Source organism: Hippocampus bargibanti, linkage group LG01 (assembly GCF_051943395.1).
Source record: "Hippocampus bargibanti isolate YZ-2025 linkage group LG01, ASM5194339v1, whole genome shotgun sequence".
Classification (NCBI taxonomy): domain Eukaryota; kingdom Metazoa; phylum Chordata; class Actinopteri; order Syngnathiformes; family Syngnathidae; genus Hippocampus; species Hippocampus bargibanti.
This window is the reverse complement of record NC_142734.1, coordinates 16,137,500-16,159,708: the sequence shown is the minus strand read 5'-3', so window position 1 is coordinate 16,159,708 and position 22,209 is coordinate 16,137,500. Positions and strand designations below refer to the sequence as shown.

At 43.4% G+C, this 22,209-nt stretch overlaps 2 protein-coding genes and 1 long non-coding RNA gene across 7 annotated transcripts in view; 1 reads left to right on the top strand and 2 right to left on the bottom strand.

The window, feature by feature from the left end:
• Positions 1-11,954, bottom strand: part of LOC148903326 (NF-kappa-B inhibitor zeta-like) — a 21,066-nt gene extending 9,112 nt beyond the window's left edge. The window contains exons 1-3 of one of the 3 annotated variants that reach the window (XM_089000513.1): positions 8,658-11,954; positions 8,523-8,582; positions 7,762-7,982 (exon numbers count right to left, since the gene is read on the bottom strand). In XM_089000513.1, coding sequence (XP_088856639.1) covers positions 7,762-7,982; positions 8,523-8,582; positions 8,658-8,687 — 311 coding nt within the window. In that variant the 5' untranslated portion in view covers positions 8,688-11,954. The remainder of the gene's footprint in view (positions 1-7,761; positions 7,983-8,522; positions 8,583-8,657) is intronic. The other 2 variants (XM_089000504.1, XM_089000522.1) reach the window with 2 other exon arrangements.
• Positions 5,781-13,064, top strand: LOC148903325 (uncharacterized). The gene is made up of 4 exons (XR_016115521.1): positions 5,781-7,272; positions 7,468-7,976; positions 12,082-12,161; positions 12,926-13,064. It is a non-coding gene; the product is annotated as an uncharacterized LOC148903325 (long non-coding RNA).
• On the bottom strand, positions 12,957-22,209 carry LOC148903324 (glycerol kinase). Of its 3 annotated transcripts, XM_089000417.1 has the most exons (22): positions 21,996-22,209; positions 21,649-21,722; positions 21,473-21,579; positions 21,328-21,405; positions 21,183-21,262; positions 20,528-20,665; positions 20,333-20,442; positions 20,181-20,247; positions 20,006-20,023; positions 17,370-17,405; positions 17,226-17,293; positions 17,083-17,125; positions 16,927-17,007; positions 16,787-16,865; positions 16,621-16,717; positions 16,467-16,551; positions 16,227-16,347; positions 15,558-15,701; positions 15,401-15,487; positions 15,240-15,326; positions 15,110-15,159; positions 12,957-14,491 (listed from the first exon to the last, which is right to left on the bottom strand). In XM_089000417.1, the coding sequence occupies exons 1-21, from the start codon at positions 22,086-22,088 to the stop codon at positions 15,149-15,151; spliced, it is 1,704 nt and encodes a 567-aa protein (XP_088856543.1). In that variant the 5' UTR covers positions 22,089-22,209; the 3' UTR covers positions 12,957-14,491; positions 15,110-15,148. The 3 variants fall into 3 exon arrangements, with proteins under 3 accessions (XP_088856543.1, XP_088856533.1, XP_088856552.1); XM_089000407.1 differs by lacking the exon at positions 12,957-14,491 and having other exon boundaries at positions 14,658-15,159; XM_089000426.1 differs by lacking the exons at positions 12,957-14,491; positions 20,006-20,023 and having other exon boundaries at positions 14,658-15,159.

The following is a 22,209-nucleotide window of genomic DNA, read 5'->3' as shown; positions in this document are numbered from 1 at the left end:
TCGTTGATGGCTTGGTGGAATGGAGTGGCCGGTTTCCTCAGTATTAAACACTTGATGAGGTACATAAGCTTCTTCTTTCACCATCTTGAAGAATGATCCCTTGGAGGTGCTTTCTCTGTGATAATTTTATCCAGTTCCTCATCAATTGTGTTCTGTTTTGCTGGGTTGATAGCTTTTGGCATCAAGTGTACAGATGGCTTGTGCGGGTTGTTTGTGGAGCCTGATTGATGGGATATTTTAACCTTGCGGTCTACACTCTGCCTTTGAACTATCAAAGTTGAAACTCTCTCACTGTCGTCTGCCTGTCTCTTTAATGTTTAAACCACCTCCCCTCACTGCTGCGTTCTTGACCAACCATGTGGCTTTAACCGAAGAGTGGGGGCGGGGAATAGAGGACCAAAAAATTCGGCAGCCATTTTGTTGTTAGAAGAACGGGCTCATTCGCAAACGACACATCACTCATTGAGGCAGCTCCATGTGTATTACGAAAAAAGTTTGTATGCCAAGGTAAAATTGTCATAAATTTAACGTTCGTAAACCGAAAAGTTCGCAAGTCAAGGGGTTCGTAAAGCAAGGTATCACTGTATGTCTAGTCCACAAACTACGGCCCGTTAGGCTTTTTAATCCGGCCCGTCGAACTTGCCCAAATTATAGTACAAACAGTGTCTAAAACTCATGACAAAAAGTTAGCGAACAACAGGGCAGATAACCGAAAACTTGCCTGCCCCATTTTTCACAAATTGAAGCACAATGAGACAACTAATCCCATTAAAAGATATTGTCAAACAGTATAAAGTGTTTTTTTAATCAAATGCTACCTTGCTAAATTTTCGGTAAATGTGCATGGCTGTAGAATCTGCTGCAGTAGTCGATTGTCATTGAGGTGCACAATGCAACGTTTGCATTGCTTCATACGAGCCACTAAGCCCCTTTCATAAGTCTCACGTACACTTTACAGTCACGGTTTAATGTAAATTTACGTTTTGTAGCGTCACATATGTTGTTAGCTTCTTTTGAATCTTTCTTCTGGGCTGAGGCTCTGTGCATCTATTTTGGAAAATGACATGCAATTGCACGACTTTATAAAAAAAGTCCGGAAGAAAGAAGCAGGCTTCTGATTGGCTGCCGTGCCGATTATGCAAATTTCACTGCAGGTAGCCTATGTCTGTGTGCTCGGCGACGGTACACTTGTATTGTTTGCGCGTGAAGGCGAGGGCGTCTGTGAGGAGTTTGTTGAGCGCGCGGTCAGGACAAACCATCTATGATTTGGCGGAATTTAACACAAGAAGGTATTGTTGAGCTTGAATATTTCGTTGTGTAATAATATGTTTTGAATGTTGAAAGTGATTCCATTTTTCAATAAATGTTGATTTCTTTAACTTTGCCCCTTTGATGGAAACTTATTAAAAACAGACGCAATCTTGATAATCACAGTGCATGTTATTTTAATCTATTTCCATTTCCTCCTCCAAGTATCTGCAAAATAGTATGTAAACGCCATATTCCTTGACACAAATTTATTAACTGATCAGGGATATTTTTCACATTTGAAAGACAGTTAATAAATTGGGTTGTAGTGTTCTTACTGTGCTACGAGGTTTGTACATACTACATTTAAAGGACAACCGGCACCATTTTTTGTTTTTGTTTCCCACTGACATCAGAAAAACGTTTTATAGCATCTAAAATACCCAAATCAGGCAGGCTGATATTTTTAGTTAAATGAAAAACACCAATAAAAATGACTTCAAAATGAATCCGGAAATGGTCAGTTTCAGAAGGTCCCACCCCTCTGTTCGTGACGTCACGCCAAGACGTCTTGCCTTGCTCGAGAATCAAAACAATGGCTTCAGATTCGGAGAAGATGTTTTCTTGTTACTCATCCAGTTATAATTATGATTCAAATAGTTCTGAAGAGGAAAGCATAAATGTTTGCAATTGATTCAAGGAGTCCTCCCATATCAATTTGAGCCGTCAAGGCCAGCAATGTAGCACCCAGAAAATGCAGAAGATTGCGCCCAAGCTCCGTTGGAAATGGGCTGATTTGTCAGCTGGGAATTTGTGTCAGCGAATATCAAATAGTTGTCTTGGTGCAACACACAACGATTCACCATGGCGTTATTTATGTGTTTTCCTTCTAATTTCGCCATCAACACGAAGTTTTCAGACCAAACAAAGTACCCAAAATGCATTGTATGTCGCTTTCTCGGTCAGGGGCGGTCCAAACGTGATGTCACATGGGGATCGTCATCAACTCGAAAACAAGACTTCATGAATATTCAGCGCAAGTCTTAAAACGTAAACTATAGCTATATGCTGTGGAATCTTTGTAAAATACGCTCAGTCTAAGTCATTTGAAGTGATTTTATAACAGTGACGTGCGGTGAGGTTCATGGCTGGTGAGGCACTGACGTCATCATAGTCAGATTTACAAACATATGAACTCTACAGAGTAGTTTAATCACCATTTGATTGGCAACAGTTAACGTATTTTGTTTAAAATTTCATGTCAGCATTCTTTATATATACAAACTGTAGCATAGAAAAAAACAATTGAAAAAAACGTTTTTATCGTGTTACCTTTAGTCCATGCGCCGCTCCTTCTGAAGAAAGGCATCGATAACTTCTTTGTAGAAGCCTTCCTTATCATTCTTCAGTTTTAAAAGTCTCTCCGTCTCAACGGAGATCACTGCCAGTGATGAAAGTCGTCCTTGATCAGTCCTGTTCCGACTGTATGTTTTCAGTGCTGAGAATGACAATCTCGTCTACTTCTACAGCAACAAATGGGGCTGCACCGATCTCCTTTTTAATGTCATTTCTACTGACATCACCAACTATTTCAATTAAATCGTTCTGTATTCTGTTTCACAGGCTAGAAAATATAGTGGATGTCCCAAAATGACTCGCTAGCCGGTCATCTTTCTGAGCGAAAGCATGTAATAGTTCAACGTAGTTGCCACGATGAGCAGAGCATTTACTGTCATCATTTCCACGAAATGCCAGCTGTTGTTTGGCAAGGAAGCAGGTGGCATTGATGAGATCTTTTAAAATCTCCCGGTTCTCCTTTACCTTAGCATTGTGGATGCTGATGTTGAGTCTTCGCTCATTTTTGATGAGGCTCCGTTGTAAAATTTTCAGGTCGCAATATCCCATTTGAGTCCAGACATTGTCACAAGTTGAGAACAGAAGGCAGGAAAAGCAGGAAAGGCGGTTTCTTGCTGGAAACACAGCCAGCCTTTTCGTGTGTACCAGTCCGCCTGAAAAGAGCGAGTATTGTGTCCCGTTGTCTGAAGCAAACCTTTTAGCTCTGGTGTTGGCCTTCCTTTAATTATTAGCTCCTGCTTCGATTGAAAGTCCAGTTTATAAAATTATTTCAATTTAGATATGTAATCCTCCATTCTGAAAGTGAGGCCAAGCAACACGAAAAAATGACTGCAGGGTTGCACTTTACTTGCTAACTGTTTACTGTAGCTTTCTGTCTCTAATTCTATTATTCTGCAGACGTGGAGTAAGAAGTATCTCTGGAATCACAAGCGCCCCCTGCCTGTCATGAGGCGGGAGAACTGTGTGCCTCACCTATGCACAGCGTTTTGATAAAAAAAAAAAAACCAAAATAAACACTGTAGTACATTGTTTATAATGTACAATGACTCTACATTATATACACCAGCTAAACTGTAGAAATTTAGTTCATATACTAAACGTGTTTGAACGCTTTAATAGCGATATGCAGAAGGACAGCAATGCGGTCTCACTGCAGAGCAAGCCAGCACAGTAAGCATAGTGATTGCGCAATCCATGGTGAGGATCAGCCAGCTGGTGCCTCACTGCTCGTCTCTACTTAGTATTTGAACGTAAATGTGAAAATTCAGCGATTTTGAAAAAAAATCCTAAAACGGTGAAGTTAAATGGACAAGAACTTTAAAGTACAAATCACTAAATACATATAACTGTTTATTTTTTCATTTGATATTTCCATGATAGCTTTCCATGATGACAGGTGAGGCACTGCCTCCCCTGCCTCCACTGACTGCACGTCACTGTTTTATAAATTATGGCCATAACTTGTTCAGAGTATTTTCGGCCCAAACACTCCCTCCAAATGCTCCTGGCCCGGCGTCTCTGTCAAATTTTAGAACCCAATGCGGCCCGCGAGTCAAAAAGTTTGCCCACCCCTGGTCTAGTCTCATTGTGACCTACGCAAGTTTCAACTTTGATAGTTCAAAGGCAGAGTGTAGACCGCAAGGTTGTTTAGTGTTCCATTGTGAGCAGGTGTGTTTGTATTGTTTAATCACGATAAAAAATAGACATTGATTATAATGGGAAATGTTGGGCGCTCTGCAGCAGCGCTTTGGCGAGTTCAATTTGAAAGACTCCTTGCACTGCGAGTTCAAGCAGCGTGATCGACATCCCGGTGAGCCACTACGTTGTCTTGCCCATGCAATCGAGAGCCTGGGTCGACGCGCATATGCTGGGATGCCAGAGGACGTCCGAGATGAACTGATTCGTGACCAGTTCATCCAAGCAATCAGACCGGATGAACTGCGGCTGCACGTCCAGCTTGCCCACCCAGCGGCGCTCGGAGAAGCACTTGCCCTTGCGACAGAGAGGGAGATCGCAGTCAAGGGAGTACTGCTGACAGCATCTTGCCCCGATTCGGCGACCTCGTTGTCGAAAGGTGAGGCGTGCCGGCCGGCGTGGGTGGAAGAGCTGGTGTGTGCGTTGAATATCCGCCCAGCACAACGGGAGGAACGGTGTGGTCGACGTGCCCGCCCTGCTGTCTGTTGGTGGTGTGGACGACCAGGTCATCTGCTGCGGCGCCGCTCAAAGATGAAACGGCAAAGGGTCCCTGTAGGCCGGGCAGCGCAAAACCCTCCAGTAGTAAACCGGGAACTGCAATCTGCATGCGGAGCAATGACAGTGGATTGGACAGACATGGGGGACCCCAGTCATGTCCGCATGCAGATTGGAATACGTCTGAGTAAGCTCTCAGTCGTACAGGAGTGGTCCATCGATCAGAAGGTTCTTTCAGCTGTCATCTGTACTTTTTGAAGGTGTCGGACGTTTCGCCTCCTATCCAAGAGGCTTCGTCAGCGAACTAAAGTCTGACTGGTCGTATCGGACACAGCTATGATAGGTCCCTACTCTCAGGTTGGGGGGAGCAGGGGACCACTCCCTGTGGCCCCACTGATTGTTCCTACATTCTTGACTAACGACTGGCCTATTTGCCCCACTCCCACCGGTATCACCTCATCAGCATTACGAATGTTGCCTAACCTGTTTTGCCTAAGCAGGCTATTGATGAGAAGGTTTCTTCAGCCGTCATCTGTACAAAAGTGAAGGTTTCGGACGTTTCGCCTCCTATCCAAGAGACTTCGTCAGCGAACTAAAGTCTGACTGGTCGTATCGGCCCCATTTATATATCCCTAATGTCCAGACCTAGTGGCGCCGGACACAGCTATGATAGGTCCCTACTCTCAGGTTGGGGGGGGGGGGGGGCGGGACCCCCCCCTGTGGCCCCACTGATTGTTCCTACATTCCTGACTAACGATTGGCCTATTACCCCCACTCCCCTGGTGGACATTGGTGGTCAATGGTCTGGACATTAGGGATATATAAATGGGGCCGATACGACCAGTCAGACTTTAGTTCGCTGACGAAGTCTCTTGGATAGGAGGCGAAACGTCCGAAACCTTCACTTTTGTACAGATGACGGCTGAAGAAACCTTCTCATCGATGGACCACTCCTGTACGACTGAGAGCTTACACAGACGTAAGCAGGCTATTGTATGAACGATCCAAATTGAACCTCACCCCACCAGACCGGTTTAATGAAGGATTTTGTTAATTCTGGTCCTCATAAAACAACAAAATCCTTCATTAAACTGGTTGATCACGGCATCTCGACAGGGTAACCCAGGGGTGGCCATCAACACAGCAGACACTTGAACAGTGCTGTCCGCTCTGCCCTCGACAGGAGATCGGGTAGAGGTTACTCGCCCGGTGATGGAATTGCCCACCAGAGGGGGCAATGACATCAAGAGAGTTGGAGATGCATGGAGAAGCGGCTGCTGCTGGGCCAACATGCTGCGCCTTAGAGGCTGTGGACACTACAGAGTGGGTTGCAAAGCAAGAAGAGGACCACGACCTCAACCCGGTGCGGCAGTGGGTCCAGGGTGGCAGGAAGCCACCCTGGAAAGACGTGATGGGACTCTCTGCTGCTTCCAAAGGCCTTTGGAGCAAGTTTGCTGTGCTATGCATAAAGGATGCTGTGCTGCAGCATGCTTGGAGAGAACCTGCTGCTGGGGAAGAGAAATGGCAGGTGGTTGTGCCAAAAGCTCTTCGAGAGGCTGTGCTGAAAGCGTGTCATAAGGGCACTGGCTCAGGACACCTTGGCCGTGCAAGGACCCTCCGACGGCTCCGCCAAGTGTTACTGGGGACAGCATCGACACGACGTGGAGGACTTCTGCCGGCGCTGTGAGGAGTGTGCGGCCGGCAAGAGACTTCAAGCCCAGTCGCACGCACCACTTCAGGCGTTTGGGAGACCTCTGGGCTGCACAGAGGACCAGCCAGGGCTGGAGTTTTCCCGCAGACTGCGGGATCGGCTGCAGAAAGCCGGTGCGCGTCGAAAGCAAGATTGTGACGTGTGGCGCGAGGGGCGGAACTTCCAGGCTGGGGAATCCACCTTCCACCAGTCATGTCCCGGGACAGCCAGCGCAAGGCAGAATTGACTCGGAGCCAGGTCGACCGGACGCAAGGGCCACAACACCTACGGCGGGAGGATTTTTTTGTTGACCCCTCAGGGCGAGGGTTTCTTAAAGGGGAGGGTAGTGTTTGGGGGCTGGCCTAGTTGGGGGAACATGATGTCACGGAGAAAAGGGAGGACCCGACAACGAGTAGTCCGCGAGAGAGCCTGACTGCGCGTGAGTTGTGGCGTAACAACAACTCCGGTATGAATGCTAACTGCAACGTTTGCTTAATAAAAGCCTGACCAGCTGTGCCAACGACTGTGCGCAAGCTTTATCACGCCGAGGGGCATTACAGTATGCTAGTAAGACGTTTTTTCTTTTCACAAGTTGAGAGGTGTTTTACTTGGATCTGCTTGACGGGGAGAAAATTAAAATTAACTCGAATTAAAAATGTTGGTTGTACTGTATATGTAACGGAGTTGTGCGCTTAGATTATTAAATTATGAAGGAAGTGACGCAACGGCGCACAGTGTGGCACTATGTCCCGCCCATAGTTTCCAGAACAATCTCGAGGAGATTCAGGGTGGTCGCAATTTTCTGTTGGTCTTGATTAACGCGCATTTTCATGACAATATCTTATTTTGTTTCCCCTTTTGTACTGTCTAGTGTTATCTAATTAGTCCCTTATTCATTTCGAGTCCAGATTACTTATTGTGTCATTATTTACTTCACGTTTTGTCGAGTGGAACTTTGGAGCATATGTGCTTTTCTATCGCAGTTAATCACAAGACGAAACCCATGCGACTTCACCCATCCCTTCTGCCATACTGTGTTGCAGAAATAAAAGAAATAAAAAGACACATCCACGCGTCTCGTCTTCATTAATACGGCATCATCGTGGAGATGAAGACAGTCACTGTTGTGACGCCCGTCACATATATATCTTTTATGACATTTGTGTTTCGGGAACGTATCGTGACGTGGCTGATCTCACCAATGCGTCTTCATTGACCCCTAACCCTCGCCCCCATAAAAAATGAATGAAGTGAGGAAACATGTCGGTGATATTTACGTGTCACCGTCCCCGTCTTGCAAGTTGAGCAGGTCGGGAGCGACGCCCTCATACTTCCGCCATTCCTGTTCGATTTGCCACTGAAATAATGACAGCGTACACTCCGGAGATGGGTGTGTCTCGGGACCAGGCGGGTACGCAGGCGGGTACGCATCAGGAATCACCTTCGGTGTACTTTCTGGGTTTTCAACCAGCAAGCGTTTCCTCTTCTGGAGGTGAGTCTTGGGCATCAAATTACAAACACGTTGGGAGAAATGACATCAATCTTGCAACCGTGGCAAAATGACACTTAAAATTCAATGTGCGCATTATTGATATTTCAGATTCTACTTATTGCTTTGGTGGCCTGTATTGCCAAGAGTCAATTCGATACAATATACAGTCGACTTCTCTGCTTTTTATTTTGGTGCTTCTGGTTTCTGGCATTTTTATTTTTTCATTTTGGCCCATGTATATATATTTTTTTAAATGAGCAGATGTATCGTATCGTTTAAATTTTATCTTCAGAATTAATGTTTGGGTGTAACTGTTAATATGTTCATACAACTGCTACTCTTAAAAATATTGTAAAAATAAAGTTGATTGTAGTTAAAAATAACAAATTGTTGTCACTGGTTTTACACATCAGATCTTCTGTGGGAAACTAAAAGATGAAACTAGAAGACAAAGCATATCTATATTTATGGCAAGAAGACGTAGAAATATATGTGGGCTCACAATGAAACATTTTCGGGCTGCATGATCAGACTGTAATCAAATACCTGACTGGCCTGGTTACTCATCTGCAGCTCTCTTGCAGTGATTATTAACCTTGAAGATTCCTGACCAACCAAAAGTACATGCACTCAATATAAACACAAGGTTCAAAATTGAGCTTTTTCTTCTTCTGCGCCTACCTTTGCTGTCCAGGTGTCCCTTTTATCCATTCCAGTCACGACAAGATTAGTTATGAGGTGTGCCACAAGTGTGCCACACCAGATTTATACAGTGTACTGTACTTCCTTGTTCCTTGTACTTCCTTGGCAAACTACAGCAAACATAATCAGAGACACGGGTCGGAAAGTACTTGGTGTATCGAGTGGAAGAAAGGTAGATAAGGAGACTTGGTGGTGGAATGGGGAGGTGCAGGAGTGTATACAGAGAAAGAGGTTGGCAAAGAAGAAGTGGGACACTGAGAGGACGGACGAGAGTAGACAGCAGTACAAGGAGATGCAGCGCACGGTTAAAGTAAAGGTGGCAAAGGCCAAACAAGAGGCATATGATGACTTGTATGCTCGGCTAGACAGCAAGGAAGGGGAGACTGATCTTTACAGGCTGGCGAGACAGAGAGACAAAGATGGTAAGGACCTGCAGCAGCTTCGGGTGATTAAGGATAGAGATGGCAATGTATTAACAGGTGCCAGTAGTGTGATGGCAAGATGGAAAGAGTACTTTGAAGAGTTGATGAATGAGGAAAATGAGAAGGAACAAAGAGTAGAAGACGCGACTGTTGTGGACCAAGACGTAGCAAGCATTAGCAAGGATGAAGTGAGGAGGGCGCTGAAGAGGATGAAGGGGGGAAAGGCACTTGGGCCTGACGATTTACCAATCGAGGTATGGAAGTGTCTTGGAGAGGTGGTGGTGGTGTTCCTGACTGGGTTATTCAACAAGATCTTAGATGGTGAACAGATGCCTGAAGAATGGAGACGAAGTGTACTCGTGCCCATTTTTAAGACCAAAGGAGATGTGTAGAGTTGTACTAATTACAGAGGAATAAAGTTGATGAGCCATACTACTGGGACTCTGGGAAAGAGTTGAAACTAGACTAAGAGCAGAAGTGAACATTTGTGAGCAGCAGTATGGCTTCATGCAAAAAAAAAAAGAGTACGACAGATGCAGTGTTTGCTTTAAGAATGCTGATAGAGAAGTACAGAGAAAGTCAGAAGGAATTGCATTGTGTCTTTCTAGATCTGGAGAAAGCGTATGACAGGGTGCCCAGAGAAGAGCTGTGGCATTGCATGAGGAAGTCTGGAGTGACGGAAAAGTATGTCAGAGCGGTGCAACACATGTATCATGACTGTAAGACAGTTGTGAGGTGTGCTGTCGGTGTGACTGAGGAATTCAAGGTGGAGGTGGGACTCCACCAGGAGTCAGCTCTGAGCCCCTTCTTGTTTGCTATGGTGATGGACAGGCTGACAGATGATGTTAGACAAGAATCTCCTTGGACCATGATGTTTGCAGATGACATTGTGATCTGTAAAGAGAACTGGGAACAGGTGGCGGAGAGACTAGAGATGTGGAGATATGCCCTGGAAAGGAGAGGAATGAAGATCAGTCGCAGCAAGACGGAATATGTGTGTGAATGAGAGGGATCCAAGTGCAAGAGTGATGCTACAGGGAGAAGAGATAAAGAAGGTGGAGGATTTTAAGTACTTGGGGTCAACTGTCCAGAGCAATGGAGAGTGTGGAAAAGATGTGAAGAAGCGTGTCCAGGCAGGCTGGAGCGGCTGGAGAAAAATGTCAGGTGTGATGTGTGATAGAAGGGTTTCAGCTAGGATGAAAGGAAAAGTGTATAAAACAGTGGTGAGACCAGCCATTATGTTTGGACTGGAGACAATGGCACTGAAGAAAAGACAGGAAGCAGAGCTGGAGGTAGCAGAGCTGAAGATGTTGAGGTTTTCTTTGGGAGTGACCAGGTTGGATAGGATCAGGAATGAGTACATTAGAGGGACAACTCATATTAGAGGCTTTGGAGCGAAAGTCAGAGAGGCCAGACTGAGATGGTTTGGACATGTCCAGAGGAGAGACAGTGACTATATCGGGAGAAGAATGCTGAGCCTTGAACTGCCAGGCAGGAGACCGAGAGGAAGACCGAAGAGGAGGTTTATGGATGTGGTCAAAGAGGATATGAAGGTAGCTGGTGTGAGAGAAGAGGATGCACAAAACCGGGATAGATGGAGGACATTGATTCGCTGTGGCGACCCCTGAGGTAGACGAGCAATGAAGTAGGTCATAAACCTACAAATGGAAACACAGAATATGAATGCAACTCATTCACAATCATTTCTATCACTACTTTGACATTATTTTAGTTTAAATCAACAGAAAGGTAGAATGTGGAAATGCAACATGTGGACTCACCGGCGGCGTGTCTCCCTTGGCGAACAAGAGCCACGTGGTTCAGACAGCATTTATCTCCACAGCCACACCCACTCACCGGCTGATCGGATTAACCCTTTCAAGTCTGTACTGCATGTAAAGCCAAGTTTAGCATGTGATTTCCTTTTTACACAACAGCCACTATGGTCGAATTAAACGTGCAAGGGCCCAGCGACAGGACAGGATTGGACAAAGTACTGTTTTTCTCAAAGGCCAAATTTGATTTTGTTTTTGATTTTAAGTCACAGATGAGCTTGCTCAATTAGATGAGAGGTTAAAATATTGAACTGTCTCAAAGGTTAATCATTCTTTGGTCATAAAAAACATGCTCATTCTTTAACTAATTCATTATCACCCAGTTTTTAGGCTTTTGACCAATCTTTGTAGACCCATAGGATATTGTACGGAAGACGATGTAGGTCTTTGTTTTTGTACTGTACTTTATATTTTATTTTGTTCGTAGCACTCCATGTTGTACTCGACGTTGAATATGTTCAGAAGACTATAAATAAACACAAATAAATAAAAAACGATATACTGTATGTACTTCCTGTCACGTCATGATTGGCGTCAGGTGCGCATCCCTCCGCTCCCTGTTCCTCGGGCTCGCACACCTGATTTCCATTCACTAATGTGCCTTCTGACTATAAAAGTCACCCGGTTAGCCTCAGTATTCGCTGGTGTCTTCCCTTTCGTGATTCTCCACTGCTGTATGCCATGTTGGTTGCGCTCACTTTGTGCTGTCGTTTTGTTTGGTGGTCCTCTGCGTGTCTCAGTAAAACCTTTTGAACTCATCTACTGCCTCCATCGAGTACTTCGGATCCAGCTCCGTTTTGTCCAAAGATGTCGACGTTTTGTTTTGTGTCTCGTGCGGACGTGACACTTCCGGGTGGAGTGAACGCTGGCGCGTATGGCTGCCGCTGCTCACCCGCAGAAAACATATCCTGTGACTGTAAAGTGTCCTTGAGAGTTATGAAAGGTGCTTATAAATGAAATGTATTATTATTATTATGTACACAAAAGAAATGTGTGGAAAATCTTGCATTTATTCTGGACTCCCTTGTTCCAGAATGAGGGTTAGGCACCATCTCTACATGTGGAAACGCTTGCCTTCATTTTGGACTTGTTCAGAATGAAGGTCTTGAGCTAGCTGGATTTTTTTTTTTCCCCCTCTGGATGCAGGCCAACCCCCTCCCTCCCCCCATATCATCCTTGTGGGCAAGAAGAGTGACCTGCGCTGACCAGACAAGTCTCAGTCAATGGTAAGTCACAAACATTAACCCGTCTGTCTTGAAGTTTTTGAGTGTGCCCCAATTATGTAAAATGTCTCATTTTATTTTTTTCCTCTTAATTCTTTTTTTATCATTTTTCAAATGTCCTTCTTTTTACTCCCTTTCTCTTTTGTCTCCTTTTCTCCATTTTTCTCTTATTATTCTCCTTTGCTCCTTTCTTTTCTATTGGTCTCCTTTTTCTCTCCTTGTTGTCCTTTTTCCTCTTTTCTCCTTTTTCTACTCCTCTTTTTCTCCTTTCTCTCCCTGTCTCGATTCTTTTTTCTCTTCTCATTTTCTCTTATTTTTCTCATTTCTTTTATTCTCTTTGTCCTTTTTGCTTTTTTCCTCTTTTTCTCCTCGTTTTCTTTTTATCTTTTTTTTCTTCTCATGTTCTATTTTTTCTTTTTTTCTTCTCCTTTTCCTCCTTTTTTCTCATTTTCTTTTTTCTTCTCATTTTTCCTCTTCTCCCTTTCTTGTTTCCTTTTGTCTTTTTCTCTTTTCTCATTTTCTCGTTTCCCTTCCTCTTTTACTCATTTTTTCTTATCATTTTTTCCAATTTTTTTCTCTCTTCTCCTTTTATTTTTCTCCCCTTTTCATCTTTCCGCTCCTCTTTTTCTCCCTTTCTCCTTTGTCATCGGGGACTGTACTGGCTCCATTCCCGTTCACCCTCTACCCCTTGAATGTCAGCTACAATACTCCAACCTGCCACCTTCAGAAGTTCCCTGATGACTCTGCGATTGTCGGCCTCATTACAGAGGGAGATGATCGGGACTACAGGCGACTGACAAAGGACTTCGAGGACTGGTGCCAGCACAATCACCTCCAGATCAACCCCGGGGAAAAATAAGGAGCTTGTTGTGGATTTCTGCAAGACTGGACTACAAACACGGATGCCTTAATCAAAAAAGGATGGCGTCCCGGACAGAAAAAGACTGGAGGGCCAGTTCAGTTCTGCTCTCTGGCGGTGGGCAACAGATGGATGCTAGCTAAACTAAAAGCTATGATGGACAGCCCCTCCTGCCTGCACTGATAGCACCGGGTAGCTCCTTCAGCCAGAGACTGTTACACCCGCGCTGCAAGAAGGAGAGATACCGCCGCTCGTTCCTCCCGACTGCTGTCAGGCTTTTAATAAGCACTCATGTAAAAACAAAAAAAATGGTAGCATTGTAAATAGCACAGCCAACGTATGTAAACAGTTACATACTGGATTTGCTTTTACACAGTATATTCATACTTTGCACTATGTAGTTCTTTATCTGAAAGATTTTTGTGCAGTTGTACAGTTTAGTCTTCTGACATTTTTTTTGTGTGGATGCAATACTTTTTTTGTTTTCCACCACCCATTTCAATTTTATGCTTTTTTTCCACCTTTCTCCCTCACGCACACCAGGGCCATGGTAAAACGAGTAAAATAACATAATCGAGCATTCAACCTTTCTTGGACCTAATTATTAGCATGTTTTGATTTTACAAATGCATTCTATATTTTATTGCCTAGGTAAGGGGCACATTATGCAGTGTTTTTTTTTTTAATCTTCCAAATAAAAATGACATTAAAAATCACATCTTTCAAAATAAAAGCTTCTGGGAGCAATTTAACCTTTACAACTGAATTTAACCTGATTTTTGAGTCATTTTCTGCATTTTCTCACCATGATATTTTATTGTGAAATTGAACTTCCATTATATTTGTGAGTGAAAAATTTTCATGTATACTATATAGATTTTAAAAAATGTGTGCGCCGCTGACTTCACATTGCAGAGGTCGTGAGTTCAAATCCCTTCCCTGCATGGAGCTTTCATGTTCTCCCTGGGCCCATGTGGGTTTTCTCCGGGTCCTCATAATAAATAATGTCGCCAGCTAGCTGCTTTTTGTTAATCCAAATTAACAGAACGTTTTCAACCTCTTCTATTGCCTGAGACCGCTGCTTTGACAGCACGGAAACACATTTAGCAACACACGCACCTTTAATCGCTTCTTTGTCGTGAAGGATGGTAGCAATGGTGGACTTAGCATATTGCTACTGGGCCGTTAAGTCAGACAAACGCACACCTCGTTCGTGTTTCTCAATGATCTTCTTCTCCTCGACTGTAATTTTGTATTGTGTCTTCTTTGGCTGAACACGAGCCCATGGTGGAGTCTTTTTCGGCCCCATAACAGCAAAAGTATCCGTGATAAATCCTTGATGAACGACGTGTGCACTCAGAGAAAGGGGGTGTGGAAAGGTAGGCGGTTGTGGTGCTGTTCGGTCGTGTGGTTTGGTGTTCCTCCGCCGCAAATTACTCCGCCAGCTGTGGTGAGGCGGCACTCCGTGTGTATCCTGAAAAGTAGTGCGTAAAGTAGTGCGTATGCCAAGGTTCAATTTTCATAAATTTAACGTTCGTAAACCGAAATGTGCGTAAGGCAAGGTGTTCGTAAAACCGAGGTCCCACTGTAGTTGTTTTTGCTTTCATACCGTCAATAAAAAAGAATGAAAACTTGAAATGTATCAGTTTGCATGGAATTATTTCACTTTTTGAATTGTAGTACAGAAATCAACCTTTTCATGACATTCAATTTTTTAAAGCAAGTTATTTTTTAGTAAGTGTAGATTCCACAGAAATATATATTTAAATGTTTTTGTTCTAATAGGGAAAATATATACATTAGCTCAGTGCACACAAAGTAAAAGACCATATAAAGTGCTCTAAAAGTACTGAAGGGCTCTGGGAACAATGAAGAAGCAGCACAATTCATTCCATCCAAAATACCACTGAAGGATCACAATGACCTGCCAAGTAAGCTTATAAAACAGTAAGAAAAACAAGACTGCATGCATACTCCTGCTATAGTTCATGCACAACAAGAGAAATTCAATTGGAGGAAAGTCCCATTGAAGTGTCAGTTCAAACAATCTTTCCTCTTCGAAGAGTGACATTTTGTGGAGAACAAGACATACGGATTCAACGGTGGGTCTTTCTTCCAGGTCTCCAGGAGACTAATTGTGACCTTGAAGGGACACAAAAGAGGTCATCGTAAATTTAACAGATTATAGTAGTGCCTTTATGATCAGTTAAGTGGACACCAACCTGCAATGTAATTGGCTCCGATCAGCATTAGCATGCTGCCCATGATGTAGAAGCCCAGTGGGACACTGCAGAAGATGCTGCATTCACCTGCGCGCAACAATACAACCGTTAGAGGCACAGAAAGGAGGTTCCAAATCAAGAAGCAAATTGAACCACGCAACCATTCCCATTCGACGGCAGCTCTGTGGTCTCCCAGTTCATCGACTTCTGAACGGCTTTCTTCCAGCGGGCATACCGGAATTCGCTCTCTGCCAGACACACGCAGGTACAAGAAAGATATCACACGATGCACAGTGGCGTGGACTTCTTCAAATATACCTTCAGGGTTGATCTGAGGCTCAAACTTCTCTGATGTCACTTCACTCAAATCGTCCGGGTTCAGGCTCCATACGCTCACACCCTCTGCTGCACCGGCCGCCATTGCTGCGCCCAGAGCAGTGGTCTCTGGCATGGATGGTTTCACTGAAGAAAATAAAGAAACAGATCATATTTGCTGGGGGGGGGGGGGGGGACTAACTCATTCACTGCCATTCACAAATTTATTCGGGATTGAAAATATGACATGGAGCGGCAGTCCCGAATTTGTTTGGGTTTTGGTTTTTCTTGCTTGTGTGCCGATAAGACGCTGGCCAGACCTCTGGCGATGTTTTTTTCCTTCCACAAGGGGGCAGCATCTCTCTTTTTTGTTTGTGCTTTCATCTGTTGTTAAAGTGCTATTTAAACCGATATGTATGTAATCCTAATAACACACGTAAAAGTCATTGGAGGAAAATAAAAGTTACATGTGTTCAAAGGGCACGGGGGGCTGGGTCAGAATGTTATGATAACTATAAATATTTTCAAGAGAAAAGGTCCTTTGAAAAACTGGGGGGAAACGGGTTTTGGTGAAAAACTGAAATGTCTTGCAGTGAATGAGTTAATGTGACACACATGTTTGTCATCAACAAAATGACGCTGGAAAAAATAAAGGGCAAACGGAAGGCCTACCAACAGGGATGCAGAGTATGTCCGCCTGGAGCTGCATCAGCAACCTGTTGGAGGTCATACCTCCGTCCACCTGCAGCTGAGTGAGCGGGATGCCGCTGTCTTGATTCATGGCGTCCAAAATCTGTAAACAAATGGAAAAGGGAAAAGCACAAATTTTATGCTGAACTTCACAACACATGAAGGGGATGCTCTCTGTAGAAGTGTAGAAGTGTGTCTGAGTGACTGTGTGTGCGTTGGCACCTCTCGTGTCTGGAAGCAGACTGCTTCCAATGCGGCAAATGCAAGATGACTCTTGTTGGTAAACTGCGTCAACCCACAAATAACCCTGTGACAAAACAAAAACATCCATCAAATGCAGTTGTCAGGCCAACTTGTGTTCCAAACTGGGTCTTACCCTCTCGCACTGGGTTCCCAGTAAGGCGCATAAAGCCCCGAAAAGGCGGGAACAAAATAACAACCATAGGATGTCCCAACTGATCCAGCCAGCTTCTCTGTACAAAAAAAAAATCACGAGTCATCCGGCAAATCATAAAACAGACTGAGAGTTCATAATCACATACCAAGCTCCGCGGATGATCCGATGATGCCAAGATTGTCCTGCAACCAACGGACGACAGCTCCGGCGATGGCCACGGAACCCTGGCAAGAACACAGTGTTGGAGAAGTATGCAAAGGTACAAAAATATTCCTGGTGCTGCACCTCTAATGCATAGCAAGCGGGTTTGTCTCGACCCAGTTTGTAGGCCACAGTGGTGAGAAGTCCATGTTCAGACATGACTGGCTGCAAAAGACAACAGCGGTTAACCGTCAGGGGGGACAGTCCGACTTCCAGATATTCGCAGGTCAGTGGCAGCACCTTTGGTCCAGTGTTGCGCAGCAAAAAGCAGCCTGTTCCATACCTGGAATACATCAGAAAAAGCATTAGGAACAATGTTTTTTTTCCTCCCTATCACAAATCATGCAGATTGACGTGTTTTTACACACGGCTTGTGAACTTACGTGTTTTTAGCTTGCCCGTCCTGAAAGCACATCTGTCCAACCAACGCTGCCGACTGATCCCCAAGACACTGAATTACGAGCAAAATGCCTGAGCATCAGATATGGAGCAATTTGTATCACCCATTAAAAATGTTGAATACTTACCCCGGAAATGGGAATACCAGAAAGTGCTCCTGATTTCTGCCAAGCAATCACATGTATTTATGAAGTGAATTGCCATTTACTTCACTTTTTGTCACTCGTGATAATACAGTATAATAAACCACAATCCGTGGTGATAGTGGCACATCCAAAATGTCTTTTGCCAAAATAGTAAAACAAATTATGTCACCGTCAACATTATTTGACCACATAGTGAAAAAAGACACAAGGTTTAAGGTTCCTTAGACGTTCTGATTCAGAATTCGTCGGTCATCATGAAATTGGAGCAGTATAACCAAACTCTGGGGTCAAAGATACCAACACAATGATATGCAGTTTAAAATGTTCTTCATTTCATAGCAGTTTTTTTCACCATTTGGATTCTAAAGTATGTAAAAAGGAGATGAATTAAACATAATCATTTGTTTTTACACGTTTTTTAGTTATTTGATCAAATGGGTGATTTTGAGCCTATATACTATATTTTATTTTCATAATCACACTGAACATTATCCAAGTATCTCTGAATTTACTACGATGTGTACACTGTAATTATCCCTCGTTTTCAACATTACCAACTGCATTTGGTCTTTCTTTGATGAAATCTGAATCTGAATTGTTGGGGAGAACTTTTTTTCCACCGTTTTTGTCATTATCATCAGGCGCATGGTTTCGTGTTTGAGGCTTAGCATATTGACTGTCAAAGTCAAATATAAATTGGTAGAAACTTGTCAGAGATCAAATAAATGTTAGCAGTAGGCAGCCAAATGTGTGAATTGACATATTTTTAAATAGAAGGTACATTTTCTCATCAAATGCTAGCATTAGCCCAAAATGTCCACAATTATGCTAGCTCACATATTACATTGTTTCTGTTTACATCGTTGGCTTGGAGTCAGTTTGAATAGATGTTGAGTGGGATTGGATCAATATGCATTTCAAACAGCACAAGTCTAGTTCATTGAATAAATATTAAGTTCAACTGATTTTAGGTGAAATGGGACATCTTTGATACACCTTATGACATTGACTAAAACAGCACAGGGAATGGAAAACAAAACTCATGGAGAACACTGGAAAACATTCACCATTTTTGTAATACAAAAAGTCAAAGAGCATCTTTTTTTTTTACTTAAAGATGCCGTCGCGAGAGTGGCTCCCTTTCCAGCAGCTCCTGTATGTTGTTTTTCTATTTCTTTCTTTCCTTTCCTCTTCCTTTCATAACTTTGCTGCTGTGTAATGTAAATTTCTCCACTGCGAGACGAATAAAGGTACATCCAATCCAATCTAAACATGTTTTTCAACACCAGAGTTCGTGTGGACATGGCCTCAATATTTTCATCCATAAGAGTGCTTAGGCTGTGATCAAGGAGTGAAGAGATTTCGGAATGTGCATGCGATGGGTGAAGCAGAAGACAGCGAATACTATGTCACAAGAGAAGCAAAGTTGCACAGTCCATTTCCAAACAATTGTAGATATTTGTGGAACCAAACAATGCTTGTATCCAATTAACAGGACATGTGTTGTCATTTTGTTTCACAGATTAGTGATGGAAAACTGGCTTAACCATTAACATATCTGCTTGAAAGGACAACCGAATTTGTAAAATGACTTCTACTGAGCGTATTTTACAAAGATTCCGCCACATATAGCTATATTTTACATTTTAAGACTCGCGCTGAATATTCAGGACGTCTTGTTTTCGAGTTGGTGACAATTCCTGACGAGTTGGTGACAATTCCTGACGTCACGTCACGACACCAAGACAACTATTTGATATTCGCTGACACAAATTCCCAGCAGACAGATCAGCCCATTTCCAACGGCGCTTGGGCGCCATCTTCTGCATGTTCTGTGATGTCACGGCAAGGCTTCTTGCCTTGCTCGAGAATTAAAACAATGGCTTCAGATTCGGAGAAGATGCTTTCTTGTTACTCATCCAGTTATGAATATGATTCAAATAGTTCTGAAGAGGAAAGCAGAAATGTTTGCAATCGATTAAAGAAGTCATTCCGTGTCATTTTGAGGCAACTGGACTCAAATGTAGCGTCCCAGAAAATGCACAAGATGGCGCCCAAGCTCCGTTGGAAATGGGCTGATTTGTCTGCTGGAAATTTGTGTCAGCGTATCAAATAGTAGTCTTGGTGCAACACACGATTCATCATGGCGTTATTTATGTGTTTTCCTTCTAATTTCACCATCAACACGGATCAACACGAAGTTTTCAGACCAAACAAAGTACCAGAAAATGCATTGTGTGTCGCTTTCTCGGTGAGTGACAATACCTACCGTGACGTCACGGTAGGTATTGTCACCAACTCAAAAATAAGATTTCCTGAATATTCAGCGCGAGTCTTAAAACGTAAAATATAGCTATATGCGGTGGAATCTTTGTGAAATACATTCAGTAGAAGTCATTCCTTTCATCACTTTGCTGCTGTGAAATGTAAGTGTGTGAGTAATAAAGGCATATCCAATCCAATCCAATCCATTTGAAGCGAATTTACAAATTATGGACACAACTTGTCGGGAGGCGTCGCTTGTCCTTTAAGTTGGAAATGATCTTGTTGGACAGAGTAGAAGTAACCACACAGAAGAAGCAGAGTTAAGGAAAGTGGCAAATTATCAGATGACTTACCCAGCTTGAACTTATTTTCTACCAGTGAGAGAGGGGAGACAATGGCAGAGAAAATAATGCCTAAAAGAGTTTCTTGGTCAGTGGTCATGCACTCAAAACAGCTCTGGTTATTTTTGAAGAGACCTGGCACTGAAAAAAAAATAATACATAACAAAAAGCTGTGACGACGGCTCACCATGAGGCCATAGATTTCAGAAGAACTTCTCACTCGTGGCAAAATCTCCATTGGAATACCAAAGTATCTGATGGGGAACAAGAAAACGCACTAGCCTTATGGAAGTATGCACCCAAGTTGACATACACACGCGCAATCGGTAGGTGTCTTACTTGCAGAGCTCTGGGTCCCAGTCCATGGTGTGAATATTAAACAACATGGTCCGACTGGCATTGGTCACATCTGTGCAGTGAACCCCTCCAGACTTTCCTCCGGTTAAACACTGGAGGATATATTCACCCAGTCACACTCAACTTCTTTTAAGCCGAAAGAAAAGAGAAAAAAAACAAGGGCAACAAACGTCTCACCCATATGAGCCAAGAGTCCACAGTGCCAAAAATGGCACGGTGAGAAAGTACAGCTTTGTGAACTTCAGCGACATTGTCCATCAACCAGCGAAGTTTCACCGCACTGAAGTAAGTGCTGATCGGGAGACCTGTTTTGTGCTGGATGATGTAAAAGCGTAGCAGTGTGACAGGTTGTATACATTTACAGGATTTAAAATGAAACGGGCTGATTCATTCCTCACGGGAGCTAGTCGCCATTTTTGGGTGCGACATTCCCCCCCGCCCATTTGCCTCAAAATGACACGGAAAAAAATTATTTAATCGATTGCAAACTTGTATGCTTTCCTCTTCAGAACTAGTTGAATCACATTCATAACTGGATGTGTAAAAAGAAATATTCTAGTTTTTTTTTTTTCAGGAGCAATAATATTATAATCACTGATGTGGCAAGTACCGATACAAGAACCAGTATCAGGCCAATATTGGCTTTTTATTTTATTGGATTGGATTTGCCTTTATTAGTCTCCCAGTGGAGAAATTTACATTTCACAGCAGCAAAGTTATGAAAGTAATGAATGTCGAAAAACAAAATAAATATAGTATTGAATAGTCAAGAGCCCCCGATACCAGCCAATGATCACTTAAACAAAACTGATAAAAATGATGCAAAGATCACCTTAAGGTGGTTCTTATTCCTCCCTGGTGTTTTGCTGATCAGACTCTCAACTGTAGATTGAGTCCGCAGGTCAAGCCAAACTAAGAAAGAAGAAAATATGTATTCTTGCTCATGATACACTTTAGGGTATTTAAATGAATGGTACCAATTGCATTGTACAATGGCTCCCCGGTGTCTTTATCCCAAACAAGTGTTGTTTCCCTTTGGTTGGTAACTCCAATCGCTGGAAAAAAATAACAGTGTTATTGATGGGATTTTACAGGAACTGCAAAAGACCCAATGCCACATACCTTTAATATTAGCAATGTCAATATTCAGCTGTGTGAGTTTTTCACATGTGCGCTCCATGCACTCATACACAGACTGCAAGATTTCTTTGGGGTCCTCCTCCACCCATCTGAGAGACAAAAACACAATTCGGGTCTTCAGAGAAATGCATTCGTAGATGATTTATCTACACACTGACCCTTCTTTGGGGAAGCTCTGTTTTATTTCCACCTGGTGGTGGCTCAGGAGTTCCGCCGTTTTGGAATTGAATACCTGTCATAAGAAAGAGCACATGAAAGTTACACAGTACACCAATATTTACTCCCCCAATGTTCTGGCAAATATTTGGATCACGAAACTGGGCGTATGTTCTGTACTTGCAGGAACGACGTGAAAATGAGTAGTTTTGAGAAATTAAATTCTGAACTGAGATATATACCAAAACATCGGAGAAAAAAAATGTTTGGGAAATTAAAATCGGATCAGAAAAAGTGACCCTGTCGACTGACAGAAACTGTAATGTATCATACTCGTGTGTGTATTTACCAAGAACCGTGTGGAGCTGGTGCCCTGGTCGATGGCGGCCACCAGCGGTCCGAGCGTTACGCGGTGTGACGATCCAACCATGGCGTTGATCATGGGGATCCCCACAACACCGAAGCCCCGCAGCCAGTTGCTATAATCCAGCTCCGGGGATATTCAAAAGGGAAGAAGTCGGGCGTGTAGTCAGACGCTTAATCTTTGCGTAGAAAATTGTCAT

What these genes read in the sequence shown, in the direction of transcription:
- LOC148903324 (XM_089000417.1), bottom strand. Translation starts at nt 22,088, where the DNA reads ATGATCAACGCCATGGTTGGATCGTCACACCGCGTAACGCTCGGACCG. An exon ending in TGACATTGCTAATATTAAAG is followed by an intron (nt 21,406 to 21,472) that starts GTATGTGGCATT and finishes ATTTTTTTCCAG; the next exon opens with CGATTGGAGTTACCAACCAA. An exon ending in CATACTCTGCATCCCTGTTG is followed by an intron (nt 15,702 to 16,226) that starts GTAGGCCTTCCG and finishes TATTTTCTTCAG; the next exon opens with TGAAACCATCCATGCCAGAG.